The sequence below is a fragment of the Stomoxys calcitrans genome, chromosome 3 (genome assembly GCF_963082655.1).
Source record: "Stomoxys calcitrans chromosome 3, idStoCalc2.1, whole genome shotgun sequence".
Classification (NCBI taxonomy): Eukaryota; Metazoa; Arthropoda; class Insecta; order Diptera; family Muscidae; genus Stomoxys; species Stomoxys calcitrans.
This window is the reverse complement of record NC_081554.1, coordinates 132,509,782-132,535,989: the sequence shown is the minus strand read 5'-3', so window position 1 is coordinate 132,535,989 and position 26,208 is coordinate 132,509,782. Positions and strand designations below refer to the sequence as shown.

The following is a 26,208-nucleotide window of genomic DNA, read 5'->3' as shown; positions in this document are numbered from 1 at the left end:
CTGCCCTATAAAACAATCCCTCTTTTTTTACTTTTTGAGCCCCTAAAGGGCGCAATTCTTATTCGATTAGGCTGAAATTTTACACAATGACTTCTACTATGGTCTCCAACATTCATTCCATAACTTGTTTTAAATTTCATTTTATTTATGCAAAACATGTAATGCAAAGCCATCAGGCCCATTACGTTATTACACTACATATATATTTATTAGAATAAATTCTCATTAAGTACAAGCATACTTATGCCAGCGTTTTTTCCAATCTTCACTTCTGAAACGCTCCTGTTTCGATATTTCTTTTATCTCATAAATCGTAGCAAAACGCTTTCCTTTCATCGGTGTCTTCAGTTTTGGGAAGAGGGAAAAGTCCGCGGGGGCCAAGTCCGGTGAATACGGTGGTTGAGGCAGGAAACGGTTTTGCTTTTTGACCAAAAACTTACGCACAGGCATCGATGTGTGAGCTGGTGCGTTATCATGGTGCGAAATCCAAGATTGGGGTTTTCCATAATTCTGTGCGACCTTGTGACAAATATTCATGATGCACCACGTCATTGCACTCGAAGAAAACAAATCACATTTGATCGAACTTGACGAGTTTTTTTCGATCTTGGCTCTTCTGGACGTTTCCATTGAAAAGATTGGGCTTTGGTTTCAATGCCATAGCCAAATACCCATAATTCGTCACCAGTTATGACATTTTGAAGGTAATCTGGATTGTCGTTGACAATGTTCTACAGCTCCTGAGGTATGTCCATGCGGCGTTGTTTCTGCTCAAAATTTAAAAAAAAAATCGTAAAAATTGCTTGGCGTGGGCCGAACGATATGCCAATATAATCAGCAACCTCTCTGATAGTGATTCAACGATTATCCAAAATAATTTTCTTCACTGGTTCAATCTTTTCATCCGTTGTTGACGTGCTCGGGCCACCAGGGCGAGCATCGTCACTGACGTCGTCTCTAACCGGTTATGTCACAGTTGAACTTGTGTTCTGCTGTTGGTGGATTGGCCAAACGCCACAGTCGACATTTCAAGTGTCCTTGCGCATTTATTTTTTTACACAAAACTTAATACAGTTTCTTGCTGAAATCGGTCCTTTGATCTATAACTAAGGTACAACGCTGTGCGTACTTGCCCCAAATTCCTTTTTTTCTAATTTTCAAAAGATTTGTGTCTTAAATAATAAGATGCAAAATTAAAGATATATAATACTACGATTTAAGATAAAAATTCGTTAATATCAAGTACAAAAATCTTTCACTAAAGGAACTATTTCCTTAACAAATTGGAAAATTGGGCATTTATTTAAATCCTTCTGGATTTGTTGTTTTATTTATAGCAATTAAGTAACCATGCTTCCTTTATTTATATTACCAGATTCTAACATAAACTTGAATTGCTTACTGTAGGGTACGTAAGAATTTATCTAAGCGTGTAGAAAAATTCACTCCGTCTGTAGTGCTTACCTGCAATCTCATCAAGAACTTGCACATAAAAGTAATAATCAAGTTGATTTCTTCTACAAGTATGTGCAGGTGCAAAGATGCCATAACTTTGTTAACCCTCAAATGCATTTCTAACACTTCATCCATCCATTTATCTATGCATTCACAAACCAGCCAAGCCCGCCGCTTGCCACAGTCATGGCAACAATGCTATCCATCAAAAGGTACTTACCTCGATTTATATGTTTTTCCCATTTTTTGCAATACACTGCAACTATCTTTGCTTGCCTCAGCCTTTTTGTGTTGCTATTCTTGGTAGATACACCTTGGGTTATGTGTAATTATCAGCGTGAGTACTTAAGAATCTTAAGAATAGTTGTGTAGTGAGTGAGTGGGGCAATGCAACTTGGTTTTGTATTCGTCGGTAGTTTTTCTTCATTTTTTTCTCCTATTTTTGCTGGCCATTGCAATGAACAAAGTGTTTTGAAAACGGATACCCTTTCATCTCAGCAATTAAATCTTGGCTTTTGTATGTGTCCATGAACATGTATTATCTCATTTGTGATGTGTATATCACTTTTGTAAAAGAATTTTAACAATGCCAAGGGGCTAGGAATTTTTCCTCTATTTGGATCATTAGTTACAGAATTAGAAGAGGTAAAATAAGAAAAAGAGACGGTCAAAGAAAATGTATATTGATAATTTGTAGTGGTTCTGACAAGGAATTAAGAGGGAAGAAACTTTCACAATTTTAATCATTTCATAAAAAAGCTTAACCTTTGGCATATCTAGGGGCTAAATATCTTAATTGTTAGACTAATTGTTCGAACATAGATTCATAAAGATACGAATATTGAAAAAAGGGCTTTGTAAGTGGTTATTAGAAAAACGATCATAGTTACGCAATGGTACACACTTTTATGACCAAATCGGCTTAAGCCCTTTGTGCACATCAAGCGAAATTTTCGGTAGCAAACACATGGTGACAAAAAACTATGCATTCATTTGGCCAATCTGTCACACTTTTTTGGTTAAATAAATCCTTGACGTGGCGCAAAAACTGATCAAAGAAAGAGTATTCTTGCAATCGGTAAATACACAAAACGAGAGCCGTTGTCGTTGTTTAGCTTTCGAAGCCATCAACACATCATCCAAACAAATGCACCGAATCATGTGTATGCCATGGGAGTAGTGTAATTGTGTAGACAAAGATCTGCCAATACACAAACACATGCATTGGAAAAAGAATAGCTAAAAGACAGGGTTGCCGAGCGTGGGTAATGTGGTATTTATATCCTAGAAGCGTTTTCGCAATTAATACAATAGAAGTACAACATTCTAACGTAAGGCCTTTGAAGCCTTTACACTTAATATGACCGATATCTCCAGATATTTGTACATTCAATTAAAAATTTGCTGAAATCGGTAAAGGAATTTGCATTATTGATTAACATTTTTTGCAATTTTAATTTATGGCTAAGCTTAAAAATCAAATTAAATTGGTGATTAACTCTATATAGCAATTATTTAAAGAAGATAAATTGTCGTTTCCAATATGGGCCCCTCTTTATTGTCGGGAACGTGGTCTTAAAAGAGTATTATAAACAAATAAATTTATACATATACTTAGATTGAATCATAATAGCTACCAATCTTAGCATTTTGCGCACAATACCACCAAATCTAGATCCACATGTGTTATCTTCCGTCCTCAGTGCCGTTTTCCAAGTTAATATAATCTCTATATGAATAATAAAATATTAAAAGAACGTTTGCATTCTTTAATGTCCTTCAATTTATTACGTTTAGAAATTATTCATTCGATATGTTCACATCCTAATTTTTTTCGCTTTTCATTATTTTAGCATAACGTTTTCCACAGTATTTTTTGTTTTTACTTTCAGTTATAAATAAATTATATATTTTGGGGATATAAAAACAGCAGTTTCTATTTTTCTTAAAATTTTTTTGTTCTAGCCACGCTACTTTGTATCTGCATATGATAGAAGCGAGACATATATTTGACTCATTCTCACAATTTTTCGCAACGGATATGTGTGAAAGGGAACACAATATAATCTTGATCAATGCACAATTTAAACTGTTAAATACCAATTTAATTCGTAAATTTGAAAATATGTTCAACGTACGCCTTGTTTACCAATCATTTACCGTGATACAAAAGAAAATAGAATTTCTATATGAAAAATTATTAAGCAATTAAATCCTTTTTTGAAAAGCATTTTGTAAGTCAATACCATATTTAATCGATCCAATCTAGGTCTATATTTTTTCTGTGTATGCAATTTATTTTGTTTTTGTTTAATAACTTTACTTGTCGACTTATTCCTCTATAGTTGGCACATTCTGTGTTGTCTCCTTTCTTGTATACTGGACATAGTATGCTGAGGCTCCAATCACCGGGTATGCGTTCTTCTAGCCAGATCGCGCAGACGATCTGATCCACTTCGCCGCCATTGTTGGACTCTAGCAGCTGGGAAAAATGTTAGAGAGCGCACCTCTTATCCTATTTAGCTGAAATTTTGCACAATAGCTGCCTCTATAACCTGCAAGTATGATCTGAATAGGCCTAAAACCAGATACAGCTTCCATATAAACAGATCTCCCGATTAAACGTATATTTTTGATCGTCTTGACATTCTAAGTCGATTTAGCCATGTCCGTCCGTCAGTCGTAAGCGCGCTAGATTTCAAAGGAAAGATGCTAGTTTGATATTTTGCACTAATTCTTCTTGGTAGTGTAGGTCGGTTGGGATTGTAAATAGGTCATATCGGTCTATATTGTCATATGGCTGCCATATAAGCCTATGTTGGATCTTGACTTCTTGAGCCCAAAGAGGGCGCAACTTAGCAAGCTTTTAATTGTTCTTTCTGCAGAATAGACTTTTTCATCTTTCCTTTTATCGCGATATCTCTCCATCTTAACATTCTAAGTCGATTTAGCCATGTCCGTCCGCCAGTCGTAAGCGCGCTTAATTTCGAAGGAAAAAAGCTAGGCGCTTGATATTTTGCACTAATTCTTCTTGTTAGTGTAGGTCGGTTGAGATTGCAAATAGGCCATATCGATCTGTTTTCATATGGCCGATGATAGATCTTGACTTCTTGAGCCCATAGAAGGCGAAACTTAGCACGCTTTCACTTGTTATTTCTGCGAAATAGACGTTTCTCCTCTTTCCTTTTATCCCGATATTTCTCCTTCATTTGGCGCGTTGCTGCTGATTGCAGGATTGCTCTATATGCCGCATTCTTGGCTTCAGTAGCGTTTCGACACTCTTGGTCGAATCTTGGGTTTCTTGGGAGTGGCTCTGGTACCCAAGTAGGATTTCGCGGCATTTTTCCAAGGAGTGGACAATGGTTTGCCACCTCGCCGTTATATCATCGAAACAAGGAGTGCTTTCATCAAGCAGTTGGATCAGTCGAGTGGAAAATGCCGTTGCCATCTGCTGTGGTTGCAGCTTTTCAATGTACGCTTGTTGCAACAAAGTAATGCTCCGAATCGATCTTCGTTCCTCGGATCGATCGTACATCTAACACGCAGAATGAATGCCTTCTATTTATTGCAACAATTCAGATTAATTCGATTCCTTACTTCTGTATCTTTGAACAACAATGCAGCTTTGTGATTTTTTTTATGATGAAATCTGGTGCTGCTTACTACCATGTGTTTTGCCGCGGCAGAGTCTATAAGCCTCAACACTTTATCGGACGTTATCTCTTTGAGTCAAAATTTTCCGACTGTTGGACCAAAGATATATTCTTTCCCTATCTTCGTATTAAAAGTTCCCAGGATGATTTTCATATCGTGAGCGGAGTAGCGGTCGAATTTCCTCCTTTGGTGCTCGTAGAAAATATCTTTGGTCTGCTAGACCTTGACTTGTGTCGGGCCAGGGGCACAAATAAGGCTAATGTTAAATAATTTAGTCTTTATGCGGATTGCAGCCATCTTCTCTTCCACCGGAGTAAACCTGGAGATCAGGTGTTTCAGTCTTAGACTAAACACAGATCCACAGTCAAGTTCATGCCTCGTGTCATGACAGCTATAGTACGGTGGGTCACCGTTTGGTGTTGTTGTGACGTCTTTCCCGATCTATTGCACTACTTGTTAGGCGGTTCTATCTGCCATTGTACCTTGCTAATATATTCGCAAGAGCGAATATAGCATTTTTTCTATAGAGTCCGGGCATTCCATGTGCAAATTGCAGATCATGGTCCTTTTTTCGTTTGCGTGGGTCGTCAACGTTAGGAGAGTCCGTTGCTACTGTCTTTTGTTTGTCAGAGTAATCGATATGATTTTCAGACGGCGGGTTACTGGCCCAGCGCCCCAACCACATGGGTTAAGGGAATCGCAGTTGCATCCCCCCAATTCACCAGCCCCTTGCTTCGAGATCCGACGGCGGCTTCCTGCCGCCCCTAATCTAAGAATATACGCCGATGTTGCCCTTTGGTTATTTAAAGGCGGCAATATCTCGCCATATCATTTCTAGTATCGTTGGCACATAGTATTTAACTACAGAATCCTCTCTGAGATTCTCGAAATCGCTTACTGCCCACGACTGCATTTGCCGCTACTCCGCATAAATACCAAGCTTTCCCCTGACAACATGGACCCCACACAAGTCGAAGGTCAAAGAAGCTTCTCGATTTCTGAACCAATGAAGATCCATATCGGACGATATTTAGGTATAGCTGTCATATTGATCGATTTGCCGATTTAGGGACGTAAGCACATAAAAAGATGATTTATTGCCCGATTTCACTGAAATTTGAGAAATTCGATTAAAAAATGTGTAAACCCTAATGTGTTTGTGAGAACTCAAAAGGACTTATTTTCCAATTTTTTGATAAAAAATTGACTAATTTGACATATGTGGTTTGAATATTTGTTAGTACGGTTCTATAACATGTCCTCTTTACCAAGCAAAAAAGAAAAAGTTTAGGTATTCGAGCAAGTTTTTTCCATTGAGACTTAATAATAAAAATATTTTCTTTTGCCAACCAATTATTTTAAGATTTTTAGATTTCCAAACAGCATAACTTGCAACTAAAAAGTAGGATTTAATTTTCTAAATTTTTGTAGGAATTTTTGAGCATTATCCAGGAAAAAAAATTGAAATCGGAACATAAATGAAGATTTGGCAGCCCAAACAAACTTTCAAAATGCCTAGGTGAATAACTTTTCTCAAACGGCAGTTTTGTTTACTAGTTTTTTCTATTCTATCTCACATCACAATAGTATGACCTGCTCCTATCCTCTCTCCATTCTCCCATAGCCTTTAGTTTCATAGGCACAGTGGCTGTCTCATGCTTAATCTGTATGCTTTTGAGCCGATATCTAGAATAGTCACCAGTGCCCTGGTATGCGTTTTCTCATCGTTCCGCCTACGCAAAGCGTCAAGGCCGTGGGCAAAAATGGCAAAAGTCAACATATTTGTAATGCAAATTTTTGGATGCAATTTGCGAGAGAACATTCCAATTACTGTAAATGTAAAATTTGGTGTCAATATGTCGAGTAGTTTTGTGTATATAGGGGTTCAAATCCAATGCGTTTGGGTTATGCCCTTTTTCTTTGTTTAATGGCGAAAATTAGAAACTGTATCTTTTCTCATCATTTTAGTATTTCGAGTAACGGTCGGTATGAAAGAGTGTCAATTGGCTAGTTTGGGATGTAAATAATGTGACAGTATCTTTTTTTGTATATAAATATTGATCATATGGAATTTATAGTTGCCCAAAGCTGAAGTACATAGTACGAACTCGTGGAAGTGAATGCCAACTTAAGTAAATCCGAAAAAAAACGTTCGCCCTAGTTTTTTTGTTTTTAAGTCTTAAAAGGTATGTTCTTTAACCTGCAAAAGCATCAGCTGCATCTGCCTGCAACAACAAAAGTTATTAATCTTTCAAAAGCCGCCACCATATGATGGGATCCCATTTAAAGTGTTGTATCGATTTGACTTTTTGAGCCACCAGAAGCCTTAATAGTTGTCCGATTTGGCTGAAATTTAGCATGCAGTGTTTTGTAATGACTTAAAATAACGATGCCAAGTATGTTTCAAATCCGGCCATAATCTGGTATAGCTCCCATATAAACCTATCTCCCGATTTTATATCTAAAGCCCCTGGAAACACTAATAGTTTTACGATTGGGTTGAAATTTTGCCAGCAGTGGGTTATTTTGACCTTTCATATCCATGGTAAGCAGGTAAGCCTTGTCCAAGCTGGTCTATAACTCAATATAGCTCTCACATAAACCGAACTCTGTTTCAAATTCCAGCGAAATCAGGTAATAATTGCGGCTTCTATGGGCTTTAGGCCCTATGGCTATGGGCTATTTAGGTCCCATGGGCTTTAGGCTATATCTAAATATGGTCCGATAAGAACCATATTCGGGTCGACTGACGGGAGGCTTATAAGAACTCCTTGTTTCAAATTTCAGCCAAATTGGGTAATGAATGCAGCTTTTTTGGGCTTAAGACCTTAAATCGGAAGGTCGGTCTACATGGGACCTATTCCAATACGTGGGTCTATATGGTCCATTTTTGGTCCTAAGTCTTCCATAATAATAAATAACATATTTGCCATGTTTTATTCACCTAGGATAACTAGTTATATTTTTGGCCAACTTGCCTCTGAACTCACGACACCGCGCTACGCCAGAACAATATGTTCTCTGAAACTACTGTACTCATAATGTCCTGATGTTGCACTTCTTTTCCATCGCCATCTAACCTACTACTGTGGCTTATGTTAGTATTGGTCCAACCACGGTCCTTTAGAGCCAGTGAACTATATTTAATGGCAGGCCTCATTTCAAGCTTACTACCCAACGAAATTGAGATCAATTTCGGTGGGCATTCTCAGTAAGTTCCTGAAGGTGACACTTCCAGTTCAGTTTTTTATCTTTATGCTCTGGTCTTTCGCTAACTGTAATACCACAAAGGGCTAAAAACGGTCTAAATGTGATTGATTGTTGGGCTTTGCTTGTACCTTAGTTAATCCGATTGAAATTCATTTTCTTACTGAACTAAGATCAATATGAAACGATGCAAATTGAATAACCACATAAAATCTAGCATTTTCTTATTCCTAAAATTTCCCATTTCGCAAACTTTACATAGGACTTGACTTGGCACTAATGTGTGAGTTGTTGAATCTATCTTGTCTTGCTTCTTGGGTCGCTTGGCTTAACAAACTTTTCCCATCGCCCCCAATAACCGCTGGAATTGACCTTCATTTCGACAGCATTTATGTCAATACGAAACTCTTAACACTGATATTGTTGGTATCTTACTCACGATTTTCCCTTCACCAATCAACCCCTTTTCCACAATCTTTAAATTTGGCATCGAAAACGGTTTAGACTCTTCATCTGGTACTACGTTTGTATTACGACGCTAAGCAGATGTACGGATACGACTTCCACACCGTCAGTTCCAAGTGAACGAACTATGGCAAAAAAGGCATCCCAAAAATCTAACAAATTGACTGGCCTTCATCAAAGAATTACATAACTTTAAGCAAAGACGATGAAAAATATTTTGTTATTAAATATTTGTTACTTGTGCATGTCTAGCTCATATCTCTCCCTTTGTCTTTGCTCAGTGAGCTGCGTTTTCTGCATAAATTCTTTGCCATCCCATAACAGGCAATGGAAAATAGTCACACATTGCCCCCTCTACCATCGCCTTTTTTTACTCCAATCGTACAAAAAATAAGACAAGAACGAACAGTCAATATAAATGCGCCACATGCATCTTTAAAACGGTCAAAAAGATGAAAGAAACAGACACCAAATTCCAACGACTCAACAGAGGTACACAAATGTTGAAAGACATATCTGTTCAAAAATTTCGGGCAAGTAAACAACTGAAAATAATAATCCTAAAACGTGAGCTGACATACCCTACACTCATCTTAGGATTGAGGGGTAGAATAGAAGTGACATAAAGACAAGTTAGTTTTTTAAATTTAATCAAAAAGCGAACATAGAAAATTATTTATTTCTTAACATTTATTTTCTTTTTTTTTTCAGGTAAGTTTCATAAAAATATCCCAGAAACATTTACATATCATTAGGTAAGTTGTTTGACAAATCAATTAATAAGGAGGAATTTTTTCTCAATGTACCCATTTCGCACGTAATTAACGTTGAGTTTGAGCGCCCCTGTAGCCGAGTTGATAGTGTGTTCAATGGACTTGTCTAAGTATAAAAGAAAAACAAGCACCTAACCCAACATTGAGCTTTAATTTGCCATGTTGCGAATAAAAAAAACACATCGGGTAACGTTGGGAGCAAATAATAAAAATACAGATATTAATCGTCGATTTGAACTCTAACGCCCATTCAATAGATGAGGCTATGTTTAAAATCGATCCGGTGCACGAAAACGCATATGCATTAAATATTCTTTACAATACAATAATCCAAATTAGAAAATTAGTGTTAAAGTTCTTAAAAAACGATGAGCAATATAACATCTAAATATCCATTTACGACCCTACACCTTTACCTTATATGATTTATGTGTCTGCCCGTGTGTAAGTAATAATCATGCTACCCTGAAAATTGTTTTAACGAATAATTGTATTCACCCCACGATATTCGTAGCGAATATGATCCAGATCGAACCACCAAACTACGTGATTGTAAACAAATCTTCCGTATTGACATCTTGAATTTTTAGGGGTGCATGTTTCATCCTTCGGCAAGCTCTAAGTATCACAGGGAATTGGGATTAAACAAAAGTTTAAATGTAATCCTTCAATCGAACTATCAAACTATTTTAAGGTTGAAGACCAAGAACTCTGGTTCTTGGTACTGATCTCATTGGTTAACCTGATCTCATCAGTTTATGAGGCAGTCCGAAAGTTAGTGCAAAAGAACGACTGAAGTATGCGGCTTTGCCAGTAAATATGTCATATTAGCGGGGTGTTATAGGGACCCCCCAGACACTATATAGGTTCCGAAAGTGAATATCAGGTTTTTACTGTGCTCCAAAACGTCAGTTTTGGGGGATGGGGGCCCCCAAACAAAGATAATAAAACCAAGGCACCTGCATAGATAATCTCTAAACAAGTACGAGAGCGAGATGAAGTCACCCAAAAGGGCCTCATAGATCGGTTTTTACGAGTCCATAGAGGAAGTGAATAAGTATTTTAGATTTCGCAGGGTGCTCTAATAAGATCCGAAAGCCCTTGGAAGCATTCTAAGGGATCACGGATCGTAGCACAGAGAAGCTTGAGCTACTAGCAGACGATGGTGTCAAGGTAGATAAAGTTGTTGACTTTCTCAAAGTTGTGGTTCCCAACTTTCCATTACTTTTGTTTTAACTCCATCGATTCTTTCAAAAATTGCAGTTACTACTTCTGGTGACCGACCTACGATATCGATGTCGTCAGCATAGGCGAGCAACATTTGTTGTCTTGTGAGTACTGTGTCATATATATTTACATCTGCATCTCGTATAATCTTCTCCAGCAAGATACTAAAGAGATCACACGGTAGGCTGTCTCCTTGTCTGAAACCTTGTTTGGTATTAAATCGTTAGGAGAGATTCTTTCTTATTCTTAGTCCTGTATGCGATGGGGAGGAGACTTATTCTTCTGTAGTTGGCATATTCCGTTTTGTATACTTTCTTGTGTGCGGGACATAGCATGCTGAAGTTCCAATCATCGGGTCTTTCCTTTTCTTGTTTCTTTCTGCGGAATAGGCGTTTCTCCTCTCTTCTTTTCTCCCGATAGCTCTCCTACATCTGGCGCGTTGCTAATGATTGCAGGATTGCTCTGTATGCCGCATTCTTGGCTTCAGTAGCATCTCGACACTCTTGGTAGTACCATGGGTTTCTTGGGGGAGGCTTCTGGTACCCAAGTAGGGATTTCGCGGCATTTTCCAAGAAATGGGTTTGCCACTACGCCATTTAATCATCGGAACATGGAGAGCTTTCATCAAGCAGTTGGATCAGTCGTGTGGAGTATTCCGTTGCCATCTGTTGTGTTTGCAGCTTTTCAATATCCATCTTCCCTGCAGTATCAGATAGTACTTTCCTCCCCATGTTCAAACGGGTGCGAACCTTTGCTGCAACAAGGTAATGATCCGAGTCTATATTCGCTCCACGCTGGATTAAAGTCTTAAATTTATCAGAACGTGATCAATTTCAACGGTTGTTATCCAATTAAAATGCTGGCGACATTTGTGAGGTACAGTACCATTTGGTATGGTTATGTAAAAATCTCTCTACAAAGACGTGTCCCCTGCGGCACGCCGTTCGGACTTGGCTTCAAAAAGGAGGCCCGTCATCGTTGCGCTTAAACTTGAATCGGACAACACTCATTGATATGTGAGAAGTTTGCCCCTGTTTCTTAATGGAATATACATGGGCAAATTTGCATCGCGATTCGCTGGGTGGTTTTCATCTTGAAGGTGGATAAATCTAGCCAATCTCTACCCAACAACTACGGGCCAATCACCCTCTCATCCTTATTTTGAATATTTGAACAGTCTCGACCCTTCACAGTTATGCGGCTATTAGCAAGCTCATACAAATGGTGCGAACAGAACGCGTGCTGATAGCCTTGCCGAGATAGTTAGTGCGATAAAACTAGTTACATACAAGTTAATGCAAATAAGCTTGTATATAAGATAGTGACAGATCAGATAGCAATGCCGATTAATTAAGTGAAAATAGTTCCAAAGCGTTTTTCGTGCTTTTTTGCATTGTTGATGTTTACTTTTTAGAGTCCAGTCGTGTTTAATGCTTTTAAAATTAAAAAATGCCTAGCGATCAAACAATAAGTGAAATTTTTTACAGCGTTACATAAGTAATGAAATTCACTACATTCACTCCTTTTTAGTTTTTGGACACATATTCTTCTCGCATGGGAATAAGTGTCAAAACGCTGGTCTCAGCATCATCACACACTCTGTTCGTAACCCTAAGACTTGGTCAGTTGAAAATGGCCTTCATATTGTGATTTAATTCATCGAAGAGAATTTAAGAGTGGATGACTTCACTTTGGCGGTCTTATTGAACATGGGAGTGCGCTTTAAATAACGAAAAGTTGTCCCCTCTTTTGCTGGAAGGGCGGATTATTAACACATCGATAGTGGAGAGCTGTGTATTCTGGTTATCAATGAGATTCTGAGGTCTTTCCAGAAAGAGAAGGTGAAGGTCGTTACCAACGCGGACGTCATGGTTGGTGGCCGCTTCCTCTCTTCTTTTACGGACCTCTTTCAGAGTGTGTGTTTCGAAAATTGTCTGAATGGGCGAGAAACTGAACAGGAAGCGAAAGATGGTGTTTTCAGGGAACCTGTCCTGGATGGAATCGAGCTTTAGCACTCCTCCGGCCGACATACTTAACCAGAGATTAAGCTGGCGAATGTCGAGGAAATGGGTCTAAATGAGCTCTAATCCTGTCGCAACTAGATAGCAAAGAGTTTGGGGGCTTAGGCCGGTAACTGTTTACTGGATGTTTACTGCGCTTGTTCAGCCAATTCCCGTGTCTGGATGAGATGGTACAGGGTATCGCGGCGATGTTTAACTCGGGCGCAAGGCGGAGGCCCCGAGATTGGTGCTGAATACAATTCTCGATCATAGGTAATTTTACATGCATGTTAGATGTGTGGCAACGAAGATCTCAATAAGACGGGAGTTATTCCCGAAATGAGCTGGGGTAATGGTAAGAGTTTCTTCTCGGTTCATCTGGTTCCCTACTCTTTTGTCCTGTGCGTTGGTTTATTTTTTCTGCCGTACTGTGCCATGTTGAATCTAAATCTGTTTGTTTAACTCGACTTAGATATTAAACCTTAGAAACCTTGCAAAACGCAATATCTGTCCGATTGTGCTGAAATTTGGTACGTGAGGTGCGAAGGCTGCGATATAAGAGGCCTAGGCGACATTAAGTGTTTCCATATGCAATCTGACATCTCCATTGGTAAATTTGACAATTTTTAGCATAATCGTACTCAAACCGTTTTGCTGTACGACCATCATTTATATTGGTTTCAGTGACTTGAAAATATTAATTTGGCAAATGTTAAATGTCGCTGAAAGACGAATTCCGTGATTATCGACCAAAAACGGCCATTGTATCAGAGAACATTGATGCCGTGCGTGAACTTATAATGCAAAATCGACATGTGACGAGACATCCTTGGCAAGAGGCATCCTTGGTCTTTGCTTCCACCAGCATACATTCGATATAGCATGAACACCTGGCCGGTCAATTCTAAGTGGTACACCACAAGGGGTTTGCCTGAAATCTTAAGAGAAATTCGTAAAACGAATCATCATTTACGATGACATAGGCTTCAACCAACGCCATTTTGACCGGCCAAAACGTCGAATTAGTGGATTATCCTTCGTACAGTAATTGACACACAATTACTTCTTTTTTTAATCCCTCACATTAGTATAGAAAAAAGTTTTAAAGGTGCCTCAATCGGGGTTGAAAGAGTGATTCGATAATTGGTTGGAGCGCATGCAAAAGTGTATAAATCATACTGGGAAATACTTTGAAAACAATAAAACTATTTTTGCTGACAAAAATTTAAATTTTCATTGTCAGACCAGAAATTTCATTTAATTTTAATTTCAAATACGACTTAATAGGTAGATAGAAAATCAAATAAAAATCCTTTAACTTGAGTTTTAGATCTCCGAAGAACTTATTTTGCTCAAATGGTCTGAAATATACAATGTGATGTACGCTTACAACACTTAACACCCACACTGAACGGCGCAAAAAGGTCAATAAAGGACTTTATCCCCCCAGAAAGTCAAATGCTTTCCAACTTGACTTTTTGAATCCCCAGAAGTCAACCATTCGCCGACTTACTGTCTTCAGATAATCCTCATATAAACTGACCTACTTGCCATTAACTCTTATGTTGTGGTATTTTATCAGAATCTATTGTGATGGGTATCCAAGATTCTGCCTGGCCAAACTTGGCGCCTTTTTACTTGTTGTTTGCTCATTTTTTCATCTTTCTTAGAACTGTTAAAACATGAACCATCATGACAAAGCAAACCTCTACCTGGTGTCATGGCATATTGTAAGAGGGAAACAATACTTCTAAATTTCAATTAATGGCAACATAAAAGATCAGACTTTATCTTCAATACCCAAAGGTTTACGTTAGACATTCAGTTATGAACTTTTGATTACTATAAGGTTTTTGTCTTGAAGTTACCTCATAAAAGTTGCATATTTTTCAATATTTTCATTTTGCCAGTTTTGTTGTTGTATTTGTCGAACTTCTAGTCATATTAAAAGATCTAAACAAAACTTGGAAAATTAGACAGACGGCTTGTCTGCTGGCCGGCCAGCCAACCAACCATCCAACCATAGACATAAAGGCCTGCAGCACATTCATACAGAAAATCGACGACTTAAAACAATCTCATAGAGCAAAAAAATCTTCCAACAATGCATTTTTTTAAATGCAAAAAAAAAAATTGTTGTTTTTAGGTTAAAGTGTTATTTTTGTTGGTATTTTCATTGAGATTTTTCAGATTTGTGTCTCATTTGGTTGAGATTGGTGGGTAGTTTTTTTTCATTATTTTAGGAACGAAGAGTGTTGAGTCTGACTTGTTTTATGTTCTTATGTTGTGGTATTGTTGTTGTTACTTTTTATTTCTAAACAAACTTTGATCTATAAAGGTTATCAAGAATTTACAATCATAAAGTTTCAATAGCGTCGACATTGTTTGGGATATTTCGATTTTCGCTGCTGTGGTGGTCTTTTCAAAAGCTTCTCTGTCGTCTTGCTCTATACATTCAGACAATTGATTTCCACGGAACAGGTTACAGATAGTTTAGAAATATATGCAGTTAGATAAGTAAGGTTTCGCTAAGGTGCTCTCTTAACTAGATAGAGCGTAGGGCCAGGAGAACTGAATTAGATTAGAGAACATGTAAGAATATGAGGTATACAAATCTAGTCATTCCATTTGTAATACCTCGAGATATCAATTTGCGACTCCATAAAATGTGCATACGAGTATTCTTGATCGTCTTGACATTTTAAGTCGATATAGCCATGTCCGTCAGTGATAAAGGTCGAACGCGTAACGTCATCAGTTCAAAAATGCGTAAACAAATTTCTTATTGATGTAGGTCGTTGGGGACCATGTCGGCTCATATATCGCATCCCATATAAAGTGGTCCTTTGGCTTGATTAATTGTGTCCCTAGAAGACGCAATCATTTTGCGATTTGCCTCAAATTTAGTGTTCTGTTACGATTTAGTCTTGCCAAATACGATCCAAATCGGCCTATAGCCTGATATAGTTCCCGTAGAAACTTACTTCCCGATTTGGCATTTTGATCTCCTAGAAGCTACAATCGTTATCCGATTTGGTTGAAATTTTGAACGTAAAGTTTTGATATGACTTTCAACATTCAGAATGAGTCCCTAACTTCATATAGCTCCCATAAAAACCCATCTTCCGATTAGTGGTCTACTGCCCTTAAACTTAAATTTTTGTCTGGCTAGTGTTTTTTTTTAGCAGAATCAATGGTTGTGGGTTTCGATGGTACGGTCCGCCCGAACTTATCGCTATGTTATGATTGGGCTCACTTTAAATTTTCATAGCGGTGCATTTTGATCCAAATTGTGTAATATATCTAGCAAGCATGTTTTTGCTAGAGGAAAAGTCCTCATTTAGAGCCTCTTTTGTGCTTCCGGGGAGCCATTACCTTCCAAAGAAAGGTAATGGCTCCCTACAACATAACATTACCTCATTGACTATGAAAGCGATTAATAAAATGCTTTTTCTTTCGACTATTGCGGTTGTAATAATTAAAGTAAAGACGTAAAGACTCTTGAATTTAATATTTTGATTCGCAGCAAATAAGATCTAGGGGTACGTTCGTTTCAAATGCGGCGTGGGATAAAAAAGCGTTTGCTAACCATACACATAAATTTATGCAGCTAAATCAAGGATATTTAAGTAATGCTGGCTCGAGTTTAGTCATTTTTCACATCATTTTCGACGTCTTAAAATTACAGCAATTACTTTTCGACATTGGCTTGACCTTTTAAGCTATATAGTGAATTGAAAATTCGTATAATAATTTGGCTCCTTCTCTAGCATTCAAGGACATAGCTCGATCTATTTTACTGTTTTTGGGTTTCTATTACGTTTTCTTGCTTTATTTATAATTTTGTGAAGTTTCATCAATAACTTTTAATCAAGAACTGATAAAATCGCAAAATGTTCTATTCAAATGACAAAAAATGAATTTATAACTTTATTCTGTTTTTGTAGTATTGTTCTTAACTATATATAGGGAAACTGATTTTTATACCTACCACCGAAGGATGGGGGTATATTCATTTTGTCATTCCGTTTACAACACATCGAAATATCAATTTCCGACCCGATAAAGTATGTATTGGGTTGCCTAACAAGTAATTGCGGATTTTTTAAAAGAAAGGAAATGCATTTTTAATAAAACTTAGAATGAACTTTAATCAAATATATTGTTGCCATTTTGTTCGATAACCTTCTGCCATTTAGTATTCCACGCTCATAGAACTTCTGGCCTTTATCTGCAAAAAACTGAACCAAGTGCGATTTTATAGCCTCATCATTGCCGAAAGCTTTACCATTTAAGGAGTTCTGCAAAAATCGAAATAAATGGTGCAAGGTCAGGGCTATATGGCGTATGCATCAAAAGTTCCCAGCCAAGCTCAGTCAGTTTTTGGCGAGTGATCAAAGATGTGTGCGGTCTAGCGTTGTCCTGGTGGAATATGACACCTTTACGATTGACCATTTCTGGTCGCTTCTCCTTGATGGCTGTATTCAATTTGTCCAATTGTTGACAGTAAACATCCGAATTAATCGTTTGGTTCCTTGGAAGCAGCTCAAAATATACCACACCCTTCCAATTCCACCAAACAGACAGCATAACCTTCTTTTGGTGGTTATCAGCCTTTGAAGTGGTTTGAACTGGTTCACCATGCTTGGACCATGATCGTTTTCGACTAACGTTGTTGTAAACAATCCATTTTTCATCTCCAGTTATGATTCGTTTTAAAAACGGATCGAATTCATTGCGTTTAAGGCGCATATCACAAGCGTTGATTCGGTTTGTTAAATTAATTTCTTTCAATACATGTGGTACCCATATAAAAATTGACGCCAAACAAACAAATGTAAACAAAATTTCTCGCACTTTTTTTCTAAAGCAAGCTAAAAGTAACGGCTGATAACTGACAGAAGAAAGAATGCAATTACAGAGTCACAAGCCATTGAAAAAAATTATCAACGTCGACTTTATTACTACCATATTACCGACAATTACTTTTTGGGCAACCCAATATATTCTTGATTGTCGCAAAAATCTAAGACGATCTAGCCATGTCCGACTGCCTGTCTATTGAAATCACGCTACAGTCTTTAAAATAAGAGATATTGAGCTGAAACTACTCATATTACTCAGATTTTTTCTTTGTTCGTAGGCAGGTTAAATACGAAGATGGGCTATATCGGACTACATCTTGATATAGCCCCCATATAGACCGATCTCTCGATTTGAGCTTTTGAGCTCATTAAAGGTCCATTTATTGTCCGACTTCGCTGAAATTTGGGATAGTGCGTCGACTTAGGCCCTTCGACATCCTTCTTCAATATGGCCCAGATCGGTCCAGATTTGGATATAGCTGCCATATAGACCGATCTTTCGATTTAAGGTTTTGGGCCCATAAAAGGCGCTTTTATTGTCCGATGTTACCGAAATTTGGGACAGTGAGTTTTATTAGGGCCTTCGACATCCTTTGTCAATTTGACCGAGGTCAGTCCAGATTTAAATATAGCTGCCATTTAGACCGATCTCTCGATTTAAGGTCTTGGGCCGATTTTGCCGAAATTTAGGACAGTGAGTTTTATTAGGGCCTTCGACATCCTTCTTAAATTTGGCCCAGATCAGTTCAGATTTGAATATAGCTGCCATATAGACCGATCTCTCGATTAAAAGTCTTGGTCCCATAAAGGCGCATTTAAAGAGTGATTTGTTAAGAGCTTGATAACTTTTTTAAAAAAAAAAACGCATAAAATTTGCAAAATCTCATCGGTTCTTTATTTGAAACGTTAGATTGGTCCATGGCATTTACTTTTTGAAGATAATTTCATTTAAATGTTGACCGTGGCTGCGTCTTAGGTGGTCCATTCGGAAAGTCCAATTTTGGGCAACTTTTTCGAGCATTTCGGCCGGAATAGCCCGAATTTCTTCGGAAATGTTGTCTTCCAAAGCTGGAATAGTTGCTGGCTTATTTCTGTAGACTTTAGACTTGACGTAGCCCCACAAAAAATAGTCTAAAGGCGTCAAATCGCATGATCTTGGTGGCCAACTTACCGGTCCATTTCTTGAGATGAATTGTTCTCCGAAGTTTTCCCTCAAAATGGCCATAGAATCGCGAGCTGTGTGGCATGTAGCGCCATCTTGTTGAAACCACATGTCAACCAAGTTCAGTTCTTCCATTTTTGGCAACAAAAAGTTTGTTAGCATCGAACGATAGCGATCGCCATTCACCGTAACGTTGCGTCCAACAGCATCTTTGAAAAAATACGGTCCAATGATTCCACCAGCGTACAAACCACACCAAACAGTGCATTTTTCGGGATGCATGGGCAGTTCTTGAACGGCTTCTGGTTGCTCTTCACTCCAAATGCGGCAATTTTGCTTATTTACGTAGCCATTCAACCAGAAATGAGCCTCATCGCTGAACAAAATTTGTCAAAATTTGAACACATTTCGAACCGAACACTGATTTTGGTAATAAAATTCAATGATTTGCAAGCGTTGCTCGTTAGTAAGTCTATTCATGATGAAATGTCAAAGCATACTGAGCATCTTTCTCTTTGACACCATGTCTGAAATCCCACGTGATCTGTCAAATACTAATGCATGAAAATCCTAACCTCAAAAAAATCACCCTTTATAATCCGATTTCCCTGAAATTTGTCACAGTGACTTATTTTAGGCTTCGACAACCGTGTCGTATATGGTTCAGATTAGTCTATATTTCAATATAGGTACCAAAAAACGAAATTTTGATCTACAAAATTGATCAATGAATTTTACTTATTAGACCACTTAATGACGGTGCCGAATTTGGTTCAAATCGGACCATATTTCGAAAAAGCTGCTTTGGGGTCATAAATTATGCATTTTTCACCGGATTATGTCGAAAGGCGGTTCGGTCCGACCGAATAATTTTATTTTTAAAATAGATACGTTTTGATAAATATCGGTGTATTTTTCAATTACTTTCTATTACAATTCTGAGAAAACAATTGGGATTAGTGTATTATCTGAGTATTTCCTATTCAAGTGAGTGGCAGTGTATATATTTAGTGCATATGGTATACACTTATGAATTGTTTCATGGTTGCCCATATATTTGTTAAACTTTACATAACGCAGTAAAATGTTAAACATTAACTATAAATACTTCATGACGTTGTTCCACTTTAAAATGTGGTTACCATAACCACATTCTTGAAGTCAAGTATTTTATTATTTTGCCATAGTAAAAGAGAATAATTTGCTCTATAAAGATAATGAGTAGTTATCTGTATTTTAATATGACGTTAATTGCGACGACAAAGGGGGTCCTAAATGCAATTAATTTTATATCAATGTTAGCAATAATCAGGTTTCTATAATTTGTTAACCCTTCACCTCTACTGTGGTACAGGGTATTATAACTTAGTGCGGTCTGCGTGATACAGGCAAAAGGGGACCAAAAGTAAGATATTGTAAATTAAAAAGATGAAAAAGGTGAAAGACATCTTGAAACTTGGTGTCGGAGATTTAAGAAGGAGCGCAGAAGATCGAGGCGTTTGGCACGCTATTCTAAGTTCAGCTTATGGGAGAAATGTTCTGTCATAGTAACACGCAGAAGAGAGAGAGAGCACGACATTCTGATTCGATTAAGTAAAGCCCGTTTGTCTGTCCATGTATCCATGCTAATTTGAGTACAAAGTACTGGTCGTAATTTTTATCTGATCGTCTTAAAATTTAGCAATGGCGGTTTTTCATTGGCCAAGAGACGAAGCCTATCGAAATTGAAAGAAATCGGTTTTGATTTGGATATAGCTTCCATACAAACGTTTGTCCTATTTGAACTAATCACCCTTATTATGTATGTCGTAGTCGAATTTCGAGAGCAGTCGTAGTCGAACTCGAATTTACATTTCGTTGGTATTATGTAAAAAAAATGACGTGAGTGTTTTTGTAATAGACGTATCCTACATATTTTAATAAATTCTGAACTACCCAGTGATAAAAACATCAGCTGATTGAAAATATTTGAGTTACAATTGCCGGCTTTTTAAACGTTTCGTAATAAAAAGTAAAAAAGTAAAATAAAAATGCTAAGTGTTGCAAATTTTTCATCTTCTGACGAAGAAGACGAAACCAATGCTTATAATCTTATTTGTTATCGCAGTCAGATAAGAATTCAGTCAAACATATTTTCCCTTCCAAGTTCAAAGTAAGTATGTTTCCTTTCACGTTTCTCCCAAATTATCAATATTTTTTTGCAGATTTGTAAGCAATTTTAGACTGAACAAAGCGTCTTTTCGGTACGTTCTAAGGACAATTTCACAAAAACTTCGTGATCCCTCCAGATCAACATGTGTGCCGAAAACTTTGCGGCTGGCAGCAACACTAAGAATACTCGCGGAAGGTAGCTACCAAAAAGGAGCAGGAAACGATTTCAACGTGGGCCTGGCACAACCCACAATGAGTTGTGTCTTTCACGAGTGCATAGATGCGATGTATAGCGAACTTTGCTCCAAATGGATTACATTCAAAATGAGCGAAAGGGAAAAGATGGAAATAAAGGAACATTTCTATGGCCAAACGAGGTTTCCGGGCGTAATTGGCTGTATTGATGGCACCCATATAAAGATTTTGGCTCCAACTCTATCAGAACGTTGGAAATACTATAATAGAAAGGGATTTTATAGCTTAAATGTGATGGTGGTGAGTAACTGATTAATATGCTATTCACAGAATTTTATAATGCAAAATTACAGGTCTGTGATCATAAACTAAGAATACGTTATATTTCACCAAGCCATCCAGGTTCAGCACACGATTCGTTGGTATGGAATGTTAGTGATCTTAAAGCATATCTTGCAGAACGATATAATAACGGAGAAAGAAACACATGGCTTTTAGGTATGATGGAATGACAAGGATAAAAACAAACTTATTTATCTATATATCTACAGGTGATAGAACCATATTTAATCACCCCCTTTAGGGCAGCAGAAGAAGGCAGTGCTGAGTCTCGATTTAACACAGTACATTCAAAAGCAAGAAATATTGTGGAAAGAACAATTGGTGTTGTAAAAAATAGATTCCGCTGCCTGCTTGGTGCGAGACAGTTGCATTATTCTCCAGAAATGGCCGCGAAGATTACCGCAGTTTGTGCAGCTTTACATAATATATGCATCCACTATAAACTCGATCATAGTGAATTTGAAATCCCTTTAGAAAATCAAAATTCAGATGAAGATTATAATGAAAATAATGGCGACATGACAGCAACAAGTATAAGATTAAATATCATGAACACAATGAATGTATAAAAAAATTAGTTTTATTGAACACAAAATATAAAAAATAACACAAAAGGTATCCTATACCCATGGCAATTAGGAACTTAACAGCAAAATAAAAAATGGCACTATGCATAAAAACACACAAATCATAAGAATTCTTGAATTCTGGCTTTTTCTATCTCAATTTTTTGTTGTTTGAGGGTTATTTCTTCCGTTCTCAATTTCAACATGTTGGTCCTATAGTTTTCTTTATTTCTAATTTGTTCTTTGTATAGCCTAAGTTTTTCCTTTTCCATTTTCAATCGTTCTTCTTGAACTTTATAATTTTTGCGACTATACCTCTCGATTTCCGACAAACTCTTTTTTACTTCTTCATATAAACTTGTCTGAATTTTAAGCTGTTGATCCAGAAGTACATTTTTGTCCACAGTTCGTTGCTTCCTTTTTCGAGTGGAAGTATTGGGTTGGATATCCACTTCTACATTGTCCTCGCTGACGTGTCCATCAACTTCGTCCTCCAAAATTTCTTGAATCAGGTTTACCGGCGAGCTTTGAACACCGATGGATGGGCATTCTGGACTTACAATAGAATTGATTTGCAGTAGTCCTGCTACTGCCTCCTCCAAAGGTGTCAACAACTTCTGGTTGAAAATGCCTCCACCAGTTGCACGGCTTTCCATCTTATTGTGCACGATTTTCTTCTTAACGCTGCTCTTCATATCTGCCCATACCTTCATCCAACCTTCAGCCTCACGTGTGGGAGGGCCTAAACTATTCAGCTTCCTTTGCAAATTATTCCACTGCTCTTTAATGGACAACTTGTCTGTGTTTTTATGGTATCCTTTAGCTATATTTGGGTTTTGACACATAAAATCCACAAGAGCTTCAAATTGTTTTGGTGTCGTTTTCTTTATCCTTTAAATATGTATAATTGAATAATTTTAGGTAAACAATGCACAAATGTTTGATACTAAGACTTACGTTTTGCTGTTATTCATTTTTATACCCTCCACCATAAGATGGGGGGTATACTAATTTCGTCATTCTGTTTGTAACTACTCGAAATATTCGTCTGAGACCCCATAAAGTATATACAGGGTGGCTGATGAATATTGCTACAATGATGAATATTGCTACATTTTTTTTTCGGTGTATGGAATAAATTTTTCTTTTATTCATGTTAAATTAAATTATTAAATTAATTATTAAATTATTATTAATTAAATTAATTAATTAATTAATTAAATTAATTATTAAATTATTATTATTAAATAGAAAAAAAGTTATTACATTTTTTTTTGGTAGCGGCTTTCATCAGCCACCCTGTATATTCTTGATCGTCGTGACATTTAATGTCGATCTAGCCATGTCCGTCCGTCTGTCCGTCCGTCCGTCCGTCCGTCCGTCTGTCTGTCGAAAGCACGCTAACTTCCGAAGGAGTAAAGCTAGCCGCTTGAAATTTTGCACAAATACTTCTTATAAGTGTAGGTCGGTTGGTATTGTAAATGGGCCATATCGGTCCATGTTTTGATATAGCTGCCATATAAACCGATCTTGGGTCTGGACTTCTTGAGCCTCTAGAGTGCGCAATTCTTATCCGATTGGAATGAAATTTTACACGACGTGTTTTGTTATGATATCCAACAACTGTGCCTAGTGTAGTTCAAATCGGTCCATAACCTGATATAGCTGCCATAAAAACCGATCTTGGGTCTTGACTTCTTGAGCCTCTAGAGGGCGCAATTCTTATCCGAATGGAATGGAATTTCGCACGACGTGTTTTGTTATGATACCCAACAACTATGCTAAGTATGGTTTAAATCGGTCCATAACCTGATATAGCTGCCATATAAACCGATCTTGGGTCTTGACTTCTTGAGCCTCTAGAGGGCACAATTCTTATCCGATTTGAATGAATTTTTGCACGAGGTATTTCGTTATGATATTCAACTACTGTGCCAAGTATGGTTGAAATCGGTCCATAACCTGATATAGCTGTCATATAAACAGATCTGGGGATTTGAGTTCTTGATCTTCTAGAGGGCGCAATTCCTATCCGATTTGGCTGAAATTTTGCACGACATATTTTATTTTTACTTTCAACAAGTGTGTCAAATAAGGTTCAAATCGGTTCATAACCTGATATAGCTGCCATATAAACCGATCTGGGATCTTGACTTCTTGACCCCTAGAGGTCGCAATTATTATCCGATATGTCTGAAATTTTGTACGACGGATCCTCTCATGACCATCAACAAACGTGTTTATTATGGTCTGAATCGGTCTATAGCCCGATACAGATCCCATATAAATCGTTCTCTCTATTTTACTTCGTAAGCCCCAATGGGCGCAATTCTTATACGAATTGCGTGAAATTTTACACAGGTCTCCAACATATAATTTAATTGTGGTCCCAACCGGACCATATCTTGATATCGTTTTAATAGCAGAGCAACTCTTTTCTTATATCCTTTTTTGCCTAAGAAGAGATGCCGGGAAAAGAACTCGACAAATGCGATCCATGGTGGAGGGTATATAAGATTCGGCCCGGCCGAACTTAGCACGCTTTTACTTGTTGTGAATATTCTAGTTAAATTAAAGCCGCAAATAATATAACAATGCAAGCTGTTGGAAAGGGTGACATAAAGATGAACCTAACAACTCCAAGAGGTAATGACATTGTAACTGTTAGAGATATCCTCTATGTTCCAGATTTGGAAGTGAATCTTTTGTCTACAAAGAAGATTGTAGATCATCGAAATAGTGTAGATAGATCTGGATTTCGTATTATAAATTCTTTCAAATAGATCGTTGGAATGGCAAAGCAAGTAAATGGCTTATACAAATTGAACGTTTATTCAACTAAAAGCTCGTATATAGTGTATATCCTGTATATCATGCGCAAAAGGTATACAACATCGTTTCAGTTTCCCGTCAGAAGGTTCCAGAGTATCAAAAGTTTTAGATATTATTCACTCTGACGTATGTGTCCCTATGAAAGTGAAGTCCATGGGTGGAATTCTTTATTTTGTGACTTTCGTAAATGATTTTACGGGAAGGTAAGGGTACATTGCATAAAAAGCAAAGACGAAGTTGTGGATCGTTTTCTTGAATATAAAGCCGAGGTGGAAAATCAAACATAGAAGTCAATCAAAATTTTAAGAACTGGCAACGGTAAGGAATACGTGAATAAGAAACTGGCTGCTGAGTTAAGAAAAAGTGGAGTAATTCATCAGACTACGATTTCATAAACCCCAGACCAGAACGGTCTTGCTGAGAGGATGAACCGGAATTTGATGGAAAAAGCTCGGACAATGTTGTATGAAGCAGGTATGCCGAAATCTTTCTGGGCGGAAACAGTGAATTGTGCAAGCCATATCATAAACCGATCACCATACAAAATGTTACAAAAGACTCCGGAAGAAATGTGATCTGAACACAAGCCTAACGTAAGTTATTTTAAAATATTTGGATGTACAGCCATGTGTCATATCCCTAAACAAAAACGTCGTAAACTTGATGCAAAATCGGAAAAATGTGTATTTGTCGGCTACTCTAGTACGTCAAAAGGATATCGTGTTTACAGTTTTAATCGAAAACAAGTTTATGTATGCCGAGACGTTATATTTCACGAGACCGATTTTCATTATAAGAACAAAGATAACAAAATCCAAAGCAATGGTGAAATTCCCCTATACACGATTCAAGTGGGGGTACAACCTGGTTATATCCGTGATAATCAAAGCGATTTTGGGTCATGCTCATCAATCCTAGTTCAAAGCGAACATATTGATGATGTTCCTGCAGCAATTGGTTATGTACATAATCAAGACGTTTCATCGGTTCCACGCAGAAGTGAAAGACTCGCAGCGAAAAACAAAGCTCTAACCGTCAAACAAGAATGTAGCGCAGTCAAGCCAATAAGCCTTGAAGATGCCATAAACAGCTCTGAGAAGCTGAAATGGATTTACGCGAAGAAAAGCGAGATAAAATCTCTTGAAGAGAACAATACATGGAAATTAGTAGAAAAGCCGCCTGGAGTGAATGTCATCAAGACCAAATGGGTTTTCACAAAGAAAAAGGAGCCAGGTAACAATATTCGATATAAAGCCAAATTAGTAGCAAAGGGCTACACACAGAAAAGGGGAATTGACTACGACGAAACATATT

General features: G+C 37.5%; 2 protein-coding genes across 9 annotated transcripts in view; both read left to right on the top strand.

Annotated features, from left to right (window-relative positions):
- Positions 1–26,208, top strand: part of LOC106085824 (protein outspread) — a 561,373-nt gene that overhangs the window by 60,138 nt on the left and 475,027 nt on the right. The gene's annotated exons all lie outside the window — the stretch shown is intronic.
- On the top strand, positions 20,600–22,087 carry LOC131995622 (putative nuclease HARBI1). The gene is made up of 3 exons (XM_059364399.1): positions 20,600–21,454; positions 21,508–21,652; positions 21,706–22,087. The coding sequence occupies exons 1-3, from the start codon at positions 21,212–21,214 to the stop codon at positions 21,735–21,737; spliced, it is 420 nt and encodes a 139-aa protein (XP_059220382.1). The 5' UTR covers positions 20,600–21,211; the 3' UTR covers positions 21,738–22,087.